This window comes from Haematobia irritans, chromosome 1 (assembly GCF_050003625.1).
Source record: "Haematobia irritans isolate KBUSLIRL chromosome 1, ASM5000362v1, whole genome shotgun sequence".
In the NCBI taxonomy this organism is placed as follows: Eukaryota; Metazoa; Arthropoda; class Insecta; order Diptera; family Muscidae; genus Haematobia; species Haematobia irritans.
The window spans coordinates 57,023,806-57,040,700 of NC_134397.1; the positions used below are offsets into that span (position 1 = coordinate 57,023,806).

The following is a 16,895-nucleotide window of genomic DNA, read 5'->3' on the forward strand; positions in this document are numbered from 1 at the left end:
TGTTTTTTGAGTTGTATTTTTATATTTAAAATTTTCCAATATTTCGAGACATCTCCGATGCTCGTCTTCAGGGAAATTACTTTAAACAAAAAGAAAAAAACATTTAACACATTAACAAAAAAAATATATCATTACATGAAAAACACAGATAATTACATTTAAATTTAAAGAACAGTGAACTTCTTTACAAGGGAGTATATTTACAACTAAAAGCTAATCTGTCTTTCTATATTTTTGTACAATATTTCTATAAATATGTGCACAATGGTCCGTATCAGTCTTAAATTTCATTCGTCTTTCTGCAGGTACATTTATAATATGTAGCATCTCCAGAGTAAATCTCCTTTTATAATTGGTTTCTTGCGTCAAAATATCTACGTCCTTAAAGTTTGGTTTGTGTCCTGTTAAAGTGCAATGTGCTGCAAGTGCCGTCTTTTGCTCCAAGGGCTTATCAGTGGCTTTCTGATCAGATTTATGCCCTGAGAGTCTAGTTTTTAATTTGGTTTTCGTTGTACCAATATATACTTTTTGGCAAGTATCAGAGTCATTTCCATTGCATTTGATCTTATATACTACGTTTGACTTGTCTTCTTTCTTAATTTTGGATTTTGTCTTGCTGAAGAATTGATTTACTGTATTATGAGTCCTTTGTGCAATTTGAAATTTGTCCTTATTTAGCATGTTAGATGATTTGAATCTTTCCGAGAATTGGGGGACATATGTCAAGGGTTTATAAATTTTGGGTTCAATTTCGTCATGTTTGATATGTTGTTGTTCTTTTACATGTTGTATTAGGTCGTCAATCGTCTTATTCGGGAAATCATTTAATCGCAATATGGTCCTTATCTTATCTTCGTTGTCCTTATGAAATATTTTGTCGCTGATATCGTGTACTCTTCTTATAAAATTTGTAGCCGTATTCATTATAACTCGTCTAGGATGTTTGGAGTTGAAATTTATCAATCGTCCTGTGGCTGTTGGCTTTTGATACCAGTTAATTTTTATTCCATTTCTGTGCCTTAGAATTATGGTATCTAAGTATGGTAACTTGTTGTCCTCTTCTGTTTCCATCGTAAATTGAATTTGTCTATCGAAGGCGTTTAAAGCTGATAAAGTGGCCTGAACGTCATTTTTATTCAAAATACAGAACAGATCATCTACATATTTTGTCATTATTTTTGGTTTAATAGTCAATTTTTCCAATACTGAGTCCAAGAGTACTTCCATTACAATATCGGCGATAATAGGTGAAGCTGGTGATCCCATTGGCATTCCTTTACGTTGCTCATACACCTTGTCATCATATACAAAATATCTTGAGTCCTTTATACAAAAAGTTAACATTTCTATAAAAATATCCATCGGTATCTTCGTATAGTCCTTTATTTCGTCCCATTTTTCTTTTATAATCTTAATCGCCAAATTTACTGGAATGCTTGGAAAAAGAGATACTACGTCAAACGAGATCATTGTTTCATTGTCCTCAATCTTAATATTACTGGTTTTATTCTTAAATTCAATTGCGTCCTTTACATTATATTTAGAATCTTTCGTCAAATTTTTCAAAATATTTACAATATATTTTGATAGTTCATAAGAGGGGGAATTTATTGAAGAACATATCGGTCTTACAGGGACTCCTTCCTTATGTATCTTCGGAAGTCCATAAATTCGAGGGGCGTTAGCAGTTTTACATATCAATTTTAATTTTTCGTTGGTGTCAATGATGTTCATTCTGAATAATTTTTCCACCAGTTTGTTATTTTTGGTTTGTAGTGTTGATGTCGGATCTCTTTTTAAGCGTCTATATGTACAAATATCTCTTAAAATATTTTTCATCTTTATTTCATAATCGTCTTTATACATCGCTACGGTTTTTCCCCCTTTATCAGCAGTTAGAATAAGTAAATCTTTGTTTTCCTTTAGATATTTCCGTGTCTCCCCCACTGTGTCAAGTATAAATTTCTCTTTCTTATTTGGTTTAGTCTTTTGTATGTGGTCATCTATAAGAGAAGCTAAACGTACTCTCGCGTTCTCTTGTTCTTCTTTATTGTCTAATGTTTGTATGCACTCATCGCCTTCAGCTATAACATTGAACAACGGAAAGGAAGTTGTTGTTGTCGGAAGAGAAAACTTGGGTCCTAGAGAAAGCAGCCATTTAACATTAGTTGGTATGGTTTTATTTGTGAGGTTCTCAAACCAACTTGTTTTGTTGTTCATGCCAAGCTCTACTTGTTGTTGTTGTTTTAATGCGTTTAGTTTTTTAATGTGAGTAGTTTTAATTTTATAGTTGTGTGATATTCTGAGAGTATTTTCACTCTCAATGAATTTGTTGTAGTCATCCGTGCTCATGACTTTGTTTAGTTTATCTTTAGCATTAGAAATCATTATTGTATTTTTGTGTATTTGCATGTGTTTGTATTGTATGATGAGATTCAATACTTTAGTGTGAAAGTTATAGTTATGCTTTTCTAACTCTCGTTTGAATTTTGGCGGCAAGTTGTTAGTATTGAAGATGTTATAAGTATGTGTTGTTGTATTAGTGATGAATTTTGGTATAATACCTGCTTGTTTGCATTTTATTAGAAAAGTGGTTGATGCCTTTAGGGATGCTGCTTGCCTGTTACTTTTGGAATATTGTTTGATTATATTTTTCGTTTCTGTGTTATATTTATGTTTAATGTTTTTGTAAAGTTTCATTTTGAAAATTATTGCGGTGTGCCTTCCGTGTATTTTGTTGTTTTAATTAGTTGACCTTTAAACTTTTAATTATATTTTCTTAGTTCGGCTTGAGGTCATGTGAATAAAAACAGATGTTGTTGTTTTTTGAGTTGTATTTTTATATTTAAAATTTTCCAATATTTCGAGACATCTCCGATGCTCGTCTTCAGGGAAATTACTTTAAACAAAAAGAAAAAAACATTTAACACATTAACAAAAAAAATATATCATTACATGAAAAACACAGATAATTACATTTAAATTTAAAGAACAGTGAACTTCTTTACAAGGGAGTATATTTACAACTAAAAGCTAATCTGTCTTTCTATATTTTTGTACAATATTTCTATAAATATGTGCACAATGGTCCGTATCAGTCTTAAAATTCATTCGTCTTTCTGCAGGTACATTTATAATATGTAGCATCTCCAGAGTAAATCTCCTTTTATAATTGGTTTCTTGCGTCAAAATATCTACGTCCTTAAAGTTTGGTTTGTGTCCTGTTAAAGTGCAATGTGCTGCAAGTGCCGTCTTTTGCTCCAAGGGCTTATCAGTGGCTTTCTGATCAGATTTATGCCCTGAGAGTCTAGTTTTTTATTTGGTTTTCGTTGTACCAATATATACTTTTTGGCAAGTATCAGAGTCATTTCCATTGCATTTGATCTTATATACTACGTTTGACTTGTCTTCTTTCTTAATTTTGGATTTTGTCTTGCTGAAGAATTGATTTACTGTATTATGAGTCCTTTGTGCAATTTGAAATTTGTCCTTATTTAGCATGTTAGATGATTTGAATCTTTCCGAGAATTGGGGGACATATGTCAAGGGTTTATAAATTTTGGGTTCAATTTCGTCATGTTTGATATGTTGTTGTTCTTTTACATGTTGTATTAGGTCGTCAATCGTCTTATTCGGGAAATCATTTAATCGCAATATGGTCCTTATCTTATCTTCGTTGTCCTTATGAAATATTTTGTCGCTGATATCGTGTACTCTTCTTATAAAATTTGTAGCCGTATTCATTATAACTCGTCTAGGATGTTTGGAGTTGAAATTTATCAATCGTCCTGTGGCTGTTGGCTTTTGATACCAGTTAATTTTTATTCCATTTCTGTGCCTTAGAATTATGGTATCTAAGTATGGTAACTTGTTGTCCTCTTCTGTTTCCATCGTAAATTGAATTTGTCTATCGACACGGAAATATCTAAAGGAAAACAAAGATTTACTTATTCTAACTGCTGATAAAGGGGGAAAAACCGTAGCGATGTATAAAGACGATTATGAAATAAAGATGAAAAATATTTTAAGAGATATTTGTACATATAGACGCTTAAAAAGAGATCCGACATCAACACTACAAACCAAAAATAACAAACTGGTGGAAAAATTATTCAGAATGAACATCATTGACACCAACGAAAAATTAAAATTGATATGTAAAACTGCTAACGCCCCTCGAATTTATGGACTTCCGAAGATACATAAGGAAGGAGTCCCTGTAAGACCGATATGTTCTTCAATAAATTCCCCCTCTTATGAACTATCAAAATATATTGTAAATATTTTGAAAAATTTGACGAAAGATTCTAAATATAATGTAAAGGACGCAATTGAATTTAAGAATAAAACCAGTAATATTAAGATTGAGGACAATGAAACAATGATCTCGTTTGACGTAGTATCTCTTTTTCCAAGCATTCCAGTAAATTTGGCGATTAAGATTATAAAAGAAAAATGGGACGAAATAAAGGACTATACGAAGATACCGATGGATATTTTTATAGAAATGTTAACTTTTTGTATAAAGGACTCAAGATATTTTGTATATGATGACAAGGTGTATGAGCAACGTAAAGGAATGCCAATGGGATCACCAGCTTCACCTATTATCGCCGATATTGTAATGGAAGTACTCTTGGACTCAGTATTGGAAAAATTGACTATTAAACCAAAAATAATGACAAAATATGTAGATGATCTGTTCTGTATTTTGAATAAAAATGACGTTCAGGCCACTTTATCAGCTTTAAACGCCTTCGATAGACAAATTCAATTTACGATGGAAACAGAAGAGGACAACAAGTTACCATACTTAGATACCATAATTCTAAGGCACAGAAATGGAATAAAAATTAACTGGTATCAAAAGCCAACAGCCACAGGACGATTGATAAATTTCAACTCCAAACATCCTAGACGAGTTATAATGAATACGGCTACAAATTTTATAAGAAGAGTACACGATATCAGCGACAAAATATTTCATAAGGACAACGAAGATAAGATAAGGACCATATTGCGATTAAATGATTTCCCGAATAAGACGATTGACGACCTAATACAACATGTAAAAGAACAACAACATATCAAACATGACGAAATTGAACCCAAAATTTATAAACCCTTGACATATGTCCCCCAATTCTCGGAAAGATTCAAATCATCTAACATGCTAAATAAGGACAAATTTCAAATTGCACAAAGGACTCATAATACAGTAAATCAATTCTTCAGCAAGACAAAATCCAAAATTAAGAAAGAAGACAAGTCAAACGTAGTATATAAGATCAAATGCAATGGAAATGACTCTGATACTTGCCAAAAAGTATATATTGGTACAACGAAAACCAAATTAAAAACTAGACTCTCAGGGCATAAATCTGATCAGAAAGCCACTGATAAGCCCTTGGAGCAAAAGACGGCACTTGCAGCACATTGCACTTTAACAGGACACAAACCAAACTTTAAGGACGTAGATATTTTGACGCAAGAAACCAATTATAAAAGGAGATTTACTCTGGAGATGCTACATATTATAAATGTACCTGCAGAAAGACGAATGAATTTTAAGACTGATACGGACCATTGTGCACATATTTATAGAAATATTGTACAAAAATATAGAAAGACAGATTAGCTTTTAGTTGTAAATATACTCCCTTGTAAAGAAGTTCACTGTTCTTTAAATTTAAATGTAATTATCTGTGTTTTTCATGTAATGATATATTTTTTTGTTAATGTGTTAAATGTTTTTTTCTTTTTGTTTAAAGTAATTTCCCTGAAGACGAGCATCGGAGATGTCTCGAAATATTGGAAAATTTTAAATATAAAAATACAACTCAAAAAACAACAACATCTGTTTTTATTCACATGACCTCAAGCCGAACTAAGAAAATATAATTAAAAATTTTATTTCTATATAAAATTTGGTACAATTTTTAGTTTTACAGAAAATTTTATTTGTACTTTTTTTCTATAGAAAACTTTGTCAAAAGTTTATTTCTATAGAAAATTTTGTCCAATTTTTAGTTTTACAGAAAATTTAGTCAAAATGTTATTTTTATAGAAAATTTTGTCAAAATTTTATTACTATAGAAAATTTTTGCAAAATTTTATTTCTATAGAAAATTTGGAAATAGAAATTTAGTCAACATTTTATTTCTATAGGAAATTTTGTCAAAATTTTATTTTTATAGAACATTTAAAAAAAAAAATATTTCTATAGAAAAATTTTTCAATATTTTATTACTATACAAAATTTTTGCAAAATTTTATTTCTATATAAAATTTGTTCCAATTTTTAGTTTTATAGAAAGTTTTATTTGTACAGAAAATTTTTCAAAATTTTATTTCTGTAGAAAATTTTATTTATACAGAAAATTTTGTAAATATTTTATTTGTATATAAAATTTTGTCACTATTTTATTTCTATAGAAAATTTTGTCAAAATGTTATTTCTATAGAAAATTTAGTAAAAATGAAATTTCTATAGAAATTTTTGTCAAAATTTTATTATAGAAAATTTTGTCAAAAATTTTATTTGTATAAAAAAAATTGTCAAAGTTTTATTTCTACAAAAAAAATGTTGTCAATTTTTTTTATAGAAAATTTTTGCAAAATTTTATTTCAATATTCTATTTCTAAGAAAATTTTGGCAAAATTTTATTTCAGTGTTCTATTTCTAAGAAAATTTTATCAAACTTTTATTTGTACAGAAAACTTTGTCAACATTTTATTTCTATAGAAAATTTTCCAATTTTTAGCTTTATAAAAAATTTTGTCAAAATTTTATTTCGATAGAAACTTTTATCAAAATTTTATTTATGCAGAAAATTATTGCAAAATATTATTTCTATAGAAAATTTTGTCAATATTTTATTTCTATAGAAAATTTTGTCAATATTTTATTTCTATAGAAAATTTTGTCAAAAATTTTATTTCTATAAAAAAAATTTCGTCAGTTTTTTCTATAGAAAATTTTTGCAAAATTGCATTTCAATATTCTATTTCTAAGAAAATTTTATCAAACTTTTATTTGTACAGAAAACTTTGTCAAAATTTTATTTTTCTAGAAAATTTTCCCAACATTTTTTTTCTAAGAAAATTTTGTCAAAATTTTATTTCTATAGAAAATTTTGTCCAATTTTTCAGTTTTATAGAAAATGTAGTCAAAATGTTGTCTCTATAGAATTTTTGCAAAATTTTATTTCTAGAGAAATTTTTGCCAAAATTTTATTTCTGTAGAAAATTGTGTTAACATTTTATTTTTATAGAAAATTTACAAAAATTGAATTTTTATAATAATATTTAAATAAATTGTATTTCTATAGAAAATTTTGTCAAAATTTTATCTCTATAGAAAACTTTGTCAAAATTTTATTTCTATAGAAAATTTGTCAAAATTTTATTTTATAGAAAATTTTGAAAAAATTCTATTTCTATTTTTATGTTAGCCTGATATCAATGCAGACTGGTTCAATGTCCAAATCATTTAAACTAGAAATTATTACAATATTTATTCGAGTTTATTGGGCAGGAAGATCAATAGGCTTGAATAAATATTGTATTTTTTTTAAATTCTATTTCTATAGAAAATTTTGTCCACTTTTTAGTTTTATAGAAAATTTAGTCAAAATGTTATTTCTATAGAAAATTTTCTCAAAATTTTATTTTTATAGAAAACTTTGTCAACATTTTAACTCTATAGAAAATTTTGTTAAAATTTTATTTCTATAGAACATTTTGTCGAAATTTTATTTCTATAAAAATTTTTGTCAAATGTTTTTTCTATAGAAAATCTTGTCAAAATTTTATTTCTATTGAAAAATTTGTCAATATTTAATTTCTATAGAAAATGTTGTCAGAATTATTTCTATGGAAAATTTTGTCAAGATTTTATTTCTATAGAAAATTTTGTCAAGATTTTATTTCTATAAAAAATAGTTTAAACATTTTATTTCTATAGATAATTTGTGAAGTACCTCTTAATTGGAAAGGAATATTTTTAAAATCTATCACAACATCAAGAATTATACCAATCTACAAAACAGAAAAATCTATCAACTGAGGCAATCGTGTTTTAGATCCAAAAATACGTATGGTGTGTATTGGTTTTGTTTGGTTATAGACCTCATACACACCAATCTCTCTGTTTTGGCTGATAAGTCCCCGGTCTACCAAAGAAAAACACATTTTTTGTCATTCAACATAGTTCCCTTCAAGAGCGATGCAACGATTATAACGACCTTCCAATTTTTTGATACCATTTTGGTAGTACTCCTTCGGTTTTGCCTCAAAATAGGCCTCAGTTTCGGCGATCACCTCTACATTGCAGCCAAATTTTTTCCCTGAGAGCATCGTTTTGAGGTCTGAGAACAATAAAAAGTCGCTGGGGCCAGATCTGGAGAATACGGTGGGTAGGGAAGTAATTCGAAGCCCAATTCATGAATTTTTGCAATCGTTCTCAATGACTTGTGGCACGGTGCGTTGTCTTGGTGGAACAACACTTTTTTCTTCTTCATATGGGGCCGTTTTGCCGCGATTTCGACCTTCAAATGCTCCAATAACGCCATATAATAGTCACTGTTGATGGTTTTTACCTTCTCAAGATAATCGATAAAAATTATTTCATGCGCATTCTAAAAAACAGAGGTCATTACTTTGCCAGCGGACTTTTGAGTCTTTCCACGCTTCGGAGACGGTTCACCAGTCGCTGTCCACTCAGCCGACTGTCGATTGGACCCAGGAGTGTAGTGATGGAGCCATGTTTTATCCATTGTCACATATCACCGGAAAAACTCGGGTGTATTACGAGTTAACAGCTGCAAACACCGCTCAGAATCGTCAACACGTTGTTGTTTTTGGTCAAATGTGAGCTCGCGCGGCACCCATTTTGCACAGAGCTTCCGCATATCCAAATGTTGATGAATGATATGACCAATACGTTCCTTTGATATCTTTAGATCTCTGCTATCTCGATCAACTTCATTTTACGGTCATTCAAAATCATTTTGTGGATTTTTTGATGTTTTCGTCGGTAACCACCTCTTTCGGGCGTCCACTGCGTTCACCGTCCTCCGTGGTCATTTCACCACGCTTGAATTTTGCATACCAATCAATTATTGTTGATTTCCTTGGGGCAGAGTCCGGAAACTCATTATCAAGCCAAGTTTTTGCTTCCACCGTATTTTTTCCCTTCAGCAAACAGTATTTTATCAAAACAAAAAAATTCACTTTTTTTCTTTTTTTCACAATAACAAAATTTGCTTAACAAAAGACGCTCTATCTCACAAACTAATTGACTTACAGACGTCAAATTTTGACACGAATCATTTGAAGGTTGGTACTATATAAAAATAATATGCATTTAATAGTAGCGACGCCATCTATGTGTCAGACTTATCAGCCAACCTGTTATAGGCCGATTAACGATTCCGTTATTGTTGTCCAGTTCGCCTGAAATTAGAAATCTAGAGGTGTTTTTTTGGGTTCACAAATAGGTGTGCAGAATATGATGTGTATCGGTCCGTGGTTTGGTATAGCCTCCATATAGACCGATCTTCCGATCGATATTGCAACAAGAACTGATATCAACAAATGGACGGAAATAGAACAGAAAAGGTTCGAGTGTAATTCACTTTCACTTTGAATTACCCGAATTTATGCTGATAATTGGTTGATAGTATTGCGGCAAGTAGAGACTGCTGATAAGGAATGTCTATAGCGCTTTGTCCAAATAAATTTGACAAACATACCTTTCCCCTGTTGGTTATGCTACTCTTGTAGTCTAGTCAACGCATGGTTTTAAGCTGAAATCAAAACAACAAATATGAAATCTTAAAAATTTAATGAAGTTTTCAACAAATTCTATCTTAAATTCCAATCCATTTAATGTACAAAGGAATGTATCGTTTACACAGTTATTTGTCGAAATTATAAATGAATAGAATTACTTCAAACATGTCATTTGTGTTTTTTCCCGACTGGCACATTTCTAAATCATCCCCCATCTTTTGGATGGTTTATGAATCTATTTAAAATAAAATATTTTTGTTATGATTTCTGTTCTTAATCGTTTTCATGCTCACAGACAAACACGTCTGGATTATTTGTGGTTTTTGCAGTAGGTTGATAATTTAGGAAGTCATTATTTTTGGTTAATAAAAATTTATATGTAAATGCATGGGGTGTATAGATTTGAGCCATTTAGAAATTTTTACAGTGGGCTACAATAGGTAGGAATTTATTTGATATTAAGTGGGCTACAATAGATAGGAATTTATCTGATATTAAGACGCAGCAGTGATCTTACTAGTATGGAGTTAGATCCACCGTGGTGCAAATGATAACATGCCCGTCTAGCATAGACAGGGTCGTGGCTACAAACCCAGTTTCGACCAAATACCAAAAAAGTTGTTCATCGGTGGATTAGCTCCCTCTAAGTAATGCTGGTGACATTTCTGTAGAATCATTATTTCTATGAAATTCGATTATGAAAAAATCGAATATTCGAATTTTGATTGGTAAAAATAATCGAACATCGATTTTTTATAAAGAGTCAATAATAATCGCTATTTCAAAGTTTATCTAAGTAGTCGCACCGTAATGTGAAATACCTTTCGCATTCGTCTGTAAAAAGGAGGTCCCTTGTCAGTACCCAGCAAAAAAAAAACGTCGTCAAACAAATAGTTCTTTTAACATGGGCTTGTCATACGATGGATGTCCACCATTTCAACAGCTGTTGCATTGAATTTGCATCACTTTTCAAGGTATGATCCGAATTCAGTGTTTGGGATGTGAATTAAAAAAAATTCTGATATTTTGCCAAATAAATAATTTAAATATTTTGCCAAATAAATAATCTGAAACATTTGGTCTCAAATATTTTTTTTCGACCAAATTTAAATATGTTAATTTGCATTATTTTGTTAATTCTTACTCTGTTTTTAATCTATTTGAAACAAAAAAAAAAAAAAAAACGTTAAAATTACCCATAAAAATATGAAAACACGGGAGTTATAAAAAAATGAATTAAAAGAACTTCCTGTGTAGCTAAAAATCTTACGGAGGACATTTTTGGAAGAGCTTCTAAAATTGCGCCTTTAGAAGAATTTGCCAATGTTTTTGATGGGTTGTTTCGTTCGGAAGTTGGTATCCCTCCCTCTTCTATAGTTGAGGGTACTTATTTCCGATCAAAATTATCAATTATTTTTTTAATTTGAAATATTTTTTTATTTAATTAAAATATTTAAATGGACAATTACTATTTTAATTAAAAACTTAGAAGATATTGTTACGAATTTAATATTTGTAAATTTAAGTTTATTTAGATTCCGTTAATTTAAAATTTAAAATTGTAACGATAAAATTACGTCATCACTTGTTAGACTCATACATTCATTTTCTGGTACGTTCCTAAATTTGTTCTTTTTGTTTGCTTATTTTCATATCGAAAAATATTTGTTGCATTCAATCACGAAATTAATTGATCCAATTAATTTTTTAATTGAAATGTCTTCAATCACAGAAATGATAGTATCAATTAAAAAATTAATTGAAAGTCAATTAAAAAATTAATTGAAAGTCAATTAATAAATTAATTGATACTATTAGTTTTTGTGATTGATTTTTGTTTCAATTAAAAAATTTGTTGAATCAATTAAATTTTTAATTGAATATTTTTTAAAATTCAATTAAGGCATGAATTGGAAAAATTTTCGTGAAATTTTTTTCTGTGTAGTAATGTGAGCATAACTAGATGTGTCTCTGTAGTAGTATATGCGTTCAACAGCTGCCGGACGAATGATTGGATCATAGATTATTCTACCGTTGTCAAAGAATGTTCTAACAAAAAGAAAAAAAATCTGATTCAAAGAATGTTCTCACAAAACAAAAATTCTGATTCAATCAAGAAATTAATTAATCCAATTAATTTTTTAATTAAAATGTCTTCAATCACAGAAATGATAGTATCAATTAAAAAATTTATTGAAAGTCAATTAAGAAATTAATTGATACTATTAGTTTTTGTGATTGGTTTTTGTTTCAATTAAATAATTTGTTAGGTTAGGTTAGGTGGCAGGCCGATGTATCAGGCTCACTTAGACTATTCAGTCCATTGTGATTCCACATTGGTGAACTTCTCTCTTATCACTGAGTGCTGCCCGATTCCATGTTAAGCTCAATGACAAGGGACCTCCTTTTTATAGCCGAGTCCCACTTAGAGGAGCTTTGAAACCCTCAGAAATGTCACCAGCATTAGTGAGGTGGGATAATCCACCGCTGAAAAACTTTTTGGTATTCGGTCGAAGCAGGAATCGAACCCACGACCTTTTTATAGCCGAGTCCCACTTAGAGGAGCTTTGAAACCCTCAGAAATGTCACCAGCATTAGTGAGGTGGGATAATCCACCGCTGAAAAACTTTTTGGTATTCGGTCGAAGCAGGAATCGAACCCACGACTTTGTGTATGCAAGGCGGGCATACTAACCATTGCACCACGGTGGCTCCCGTGGTGCAATTAAATTTTTAATTGAATATTTGCTAAAACTCAATTAAGATTTTAATTAGAAAAATTTTCGCAAATTTTTTTTCTGTGTTCCATGTTGCAAATCGTCATATGTGCGCCAGCGTTGCCACAATGAATTTTTATTTTGAACCAACATTTTTCCAAAATTGGACCAAAATTCGTACCAGCCCACCATTTTTCCAAATTAAATTAATATAATTTAAAAGTTAAAATTTTTCCAAAATTTTACTTCGATAGAAAATTTTGTCAAATTTTTATTTCTATTCAAAATTTTTATTTCTATAGAAAATTTTGTCAAAGTTTTATTTCTAACGAAAATTTTGACAAAATTTTATTTTTATAGGAAATTTTGTTTAAATTTTATTTCTGTAGGAAATTTTGACAAAATTTTATTTCTATAGGAAATTTTGTCTAAATTTTATTTCTATAGAAAATTTTCTCAAAATTTTCTTTTAATAGAAAAATTTGTAAAAATTGTATTTTTATAGAAAATTTTGTCAAAATTTTATTTCTAACGAAAACTTTCTCAAAATTTTATTTCCATAGAAAATTTTCATCCTACACACAAAAAAATTTTTTTCTGATTCAATCACGAAATTAATTGATCCAATTAATTTTTTAATTGAAATGTCTTCAATCACGAAAATGATAGTATCAATCAGAGTTTTAATTGGGCATAGAAAAAAATCTTAATTAAAAAATTAATTGATTTCATTACCAAATTTCAATTAATTTTTTAATTGATTCAATTAAAAATTTAATTGATGTTGATTGCAAAACTCAATTAATTTATTAATTAAAAAAGGTAACTATTTTCAATTACATTTTGAATTGGCTTAGAATTTTTATATGGATTAACAATTGATTGTTTGAAAAAAAATTTAATTAAAAATTTAAAAAAATGTTCATCACTTTTTTAACTGGCTTAGTCTTCCGAACTTGATTAAAAAGTAAATTGTATCAATTAATTTTTTAATTAAAAATTTTAAAATTTTTCAATCATTGACTTAATTAACTTAATGTTTCTATCATGATTAAAAAGTTAATTGTATCAATTAATTTATTAATTGGAAAAATTTTCAACTTTAATTAACTTTTTAATTGGAAATATTTTGGTGATATTTTTTTCTGTGTATACAAAATTTTTGCATGTTTTTGTATATATATATATATATATATATATATATATATAAATTTTTAAAGTTTAATTCTGTTCAAAATTTTGGCAAAATTTTATTTCTTTAGAAAATATTGTTAACATTTTATTTCTATAGAATTTTTTGTAAAAAATTTATTTCTATAAAAAATTTTCTCAAAATTTTATTTCTACAGAAAATTTTGTCCGAATTTTTTTCATTAGAACATTTTGAAAAAATACCGATTTGACGAAAATGGAACAAAATCAACCAAATTCCATGTGGTCCGACCAACGGACCAAATTTAAAAATGAATAATTTTTTGGACCAATTGTGGTCTAAATTTGAATTTGAATTTTAGAAAATATTTGAGGTTAAAACATTTCCGACAAGCGTTAGAATCCATTAAAAATTATAAAAGTAATTTATATGACAAAATATTACAGAATTTTTTAATTTACATCCAAAACATTGAATTCGGATCACACCTAAAGAAGTGATGCAAATTCAGTGCAACAGCTGTTGAAATGGAGGACTTCCGTCCTATGACAATCCCATGTTAAATTCATCGCTTCTGCGTCAATTTTGCACCACTTCCGGATACAAAAAGGACATTTTCATTACTTTTTTGGCGACGCTTTTTTTGCTGGGAATATCAACCATTTTTTAACTGATTTTTTTTTTTTAATTTGATTAAAAATTTAACTTAATTTCTGTATTGTATATCGTTATTTAGCTAAACATAGAATTGGAGAGAAAATATTTCAAAAATCTTATCCTATCTTCTGCCCACCCGATAGAAAGACTGGTCAATTGTTACGATACACAAGGAACACGTTCAGAACAATAATTTTTTATCTGTTCCTATTGTTATGGAACGGAATTTTTAAAGAACAAAAGACGACAATTATACTTCGCTTTGCCCACTGTGGACAACATCCCTAAATTTCCCCATACCACCGGCGAATGTCACCCACACAGGAGGAGGATTTCAATGACATTTTTGCAAATGATGTTCATTATTGGCCGGTGTGGTTCAAATGCCGTTTCCTCGCTTAATGGTGCTGTCTTGGGTGATACTCTGTAAACATACACGCGTGCAAAAACACCACCACCACAAAAAAAGGACAACATTGACTTCCTTAATACGATCATTGAAGTGGAAACACTTAATGGTTTTATGCCCTTGTATATTTGTGGCTTATCAAGAATTTCATGTGTATTCGCAAGCCAAAAATATTCTTACGTCTGATTCCTTTTTTCCTTTCTGATTTCCAATGTATCTCTCTCTCTGTCTCATTCTAACCAGGATTTGTTAGCCTGCCTAACCATTGTTGTTGGCGACTGTTTTTGTGCCAAAAAATCATTTGTTAACAGTTTAACAAGACACGGAAGCTAAAACTGCACCAGATATACAAAGACGAGACTGTTAGGGATAAGCAAAAAAAAAAAACTAGAGAGAGATTTATAAGGTCATCTGGTTATGGCTTAGTAAGAAAATCCTCTAACCATAAAAAGGGAAACCAAATATAAATTGAAAACAATACAAAGGAAAAACAATTTGAAAAACGGATGCAAAAGAAATTGGGTACATATGGTAAGGGTCCACAGTTTAGGACCATATGCATTAGGAATGGACACAATGGAGATTACTAAGATGGAGCAAACTGCGGCAGTTTGGTTCAGACTACCCAGATAGATATGTAAGAGGTCGATAGAAACCTTTTACATTAAAGGGAAGCCTTCAGTAAGAACTTTATGAGAGAGTTGCCTAAACCGGGAAGTAACTCAGTCTAAAATAAACTGAATGATGGGGGAGGTTGTTAACATGACAGGGAAAGGTCCGAAGACTTTAAAACTGGGTTTGCCTTAAGAAGAAAGAGGTATGTTAGAACGTTACACAGAAAAAAATTATTTTCAATTAAAAAATTAATTGATAACACTAATTTTTGCACAGAAAACAATTTCAAAACAAATTTTCCAATTAAAGTCTTAATTGAGTTTTAAACAAGTATATACGGCCGTAAGTTCGGCCAGGCCGAATCTTATGTACCCTCCACCATGGATTGCCAAGAAACTTCTACGAAAGACTGTCATCTACAATCGAATTACTTGGGTTGTGGTATCTTAAAACTTCTTAACATCGTTTTCTAAATTGTGAGTTAGTCCATACGTGGTAGAGAACCAGAATTGAAATATGGGGGTCGCTTATATGGGGGCTATATACAATTATGAACTTGATATGGACCAATTTTTTGTGATTGGGGATCGATTTATCTGAGGGCTATATATAACTATAGACCGATATGGGCCTAGTTAGGCATGGTTGTTAAAGGCCATATACTAGCACAATGTACCAAATTTCAACTGACTCGGATGAAATTTGCTCCTCCAAGAGGCTCCAAAACCAAATCTCGGGATCGGTTTATATGGGGTCTATATATGATTATGGACTGATATGGACCACTTTTGGCACGGCTATTAAATATCATATACTACCACCACGTACCAAATTTTAATCAGATCGGATGAATTTTGCTCCTCCAAAAGGCACCGGAGGTCAAATCTGGGGATGGGTTTTTATGGGGGTTATATATAATTGTGACTGATATGAACCAATTCCTGCATGGTTGTTGGATACCATATACTAACATCGCGTACCAAATTTCAAGCGAATCGGACGAATTTTGCTCTTCCAAGGGGCTCCGGAGGTCAAATCTGGGGATCGGTTTATATGGGGCCTACATATAATTATGGACCGATATCGACCAATTTTTGCATGGGTGTTTGAGGACATATATTAACATCGCGTACCAAATTTCAACTGAATCAGATGAATTTTGGTCTTCCAAGAGGCTCCGGAGGTCAAATCTGGTGATCGGTTTATATGGGGGGAATATATAATTATGGACCGATATGGACCAATTTTTGCATGGTCATTATCGCGGGGCTCCGGAGGTCAAATCTGGGGATCGGTTTATATGGGGCCTACATATAATTATGGACCGATATCGACCAATTTTTGCATGGGTGTTTGAGGACATATATTAACATCGCGTACCAAATTTCAACTGAATCAGATGAATTTTGGTCTTCCAAGAGGCTCCGGAGGTCAAATCTGGTGATCGGTTTATATGGGGGGAATATATAATTATGGACCGATATGGACCAATTTTTGCATGGTCATTAGAGACCATATACTAACATCATGTACCAAATTTCAGCCGGATC

At 30.4% G+C, this 16,895-nt stretch overlaps 2 protein-coding genes across 2 annotated transcripts; one reads left to right on the top strand and one right to left on the bottom strand.

The window, feature by feature from the left end:
• Window positions 1-682: 682 nt before the first annotated feature.
• LOC142225219 (uncharacterized) lies at window positions 683-2,700 on the bottom strand. The gene is made up of 4 exons (XM_075294996.1): window positions 2,319-2,700; window positions 1,207-2,228; window positions 895-1,119; window positions 683-697 (listed from the first exon to the last, which is right to left on the bottom strand). Exons 1-4 carry the CDS (start codon window positions 2,698-2,700, stop codon window positions 683-685), a joined length of 1,644 nt encoding a protein of 547 aa, XP_075151111.1.
• Window positions 2,701-4,315: 1,615 nt separating this feature from the next.
• LOC142238661 (uncharacterized) lies at window positions 4,316-5,897 on the top strand. The gene is made up of 2 exons (XM_075310362.1): window positions 4,316-5,695; window positions 5,772-5,897. Exon 1 carries the CDS (start codon window positions 4,382-4,384, stop codon window positions 5,636-5,638), a length of 1,257 nt encoding a protein of 418 aa, XP_075166477.1. The 5' UTR covers window positions 4,316-4,381; the 3' UTR covers window positions 5,639-5,695; window positions 5,772-5,897.
• The last annotated feature ends 10,998 nt before the right edge of the window (window positions 5,898-16,895 follow it).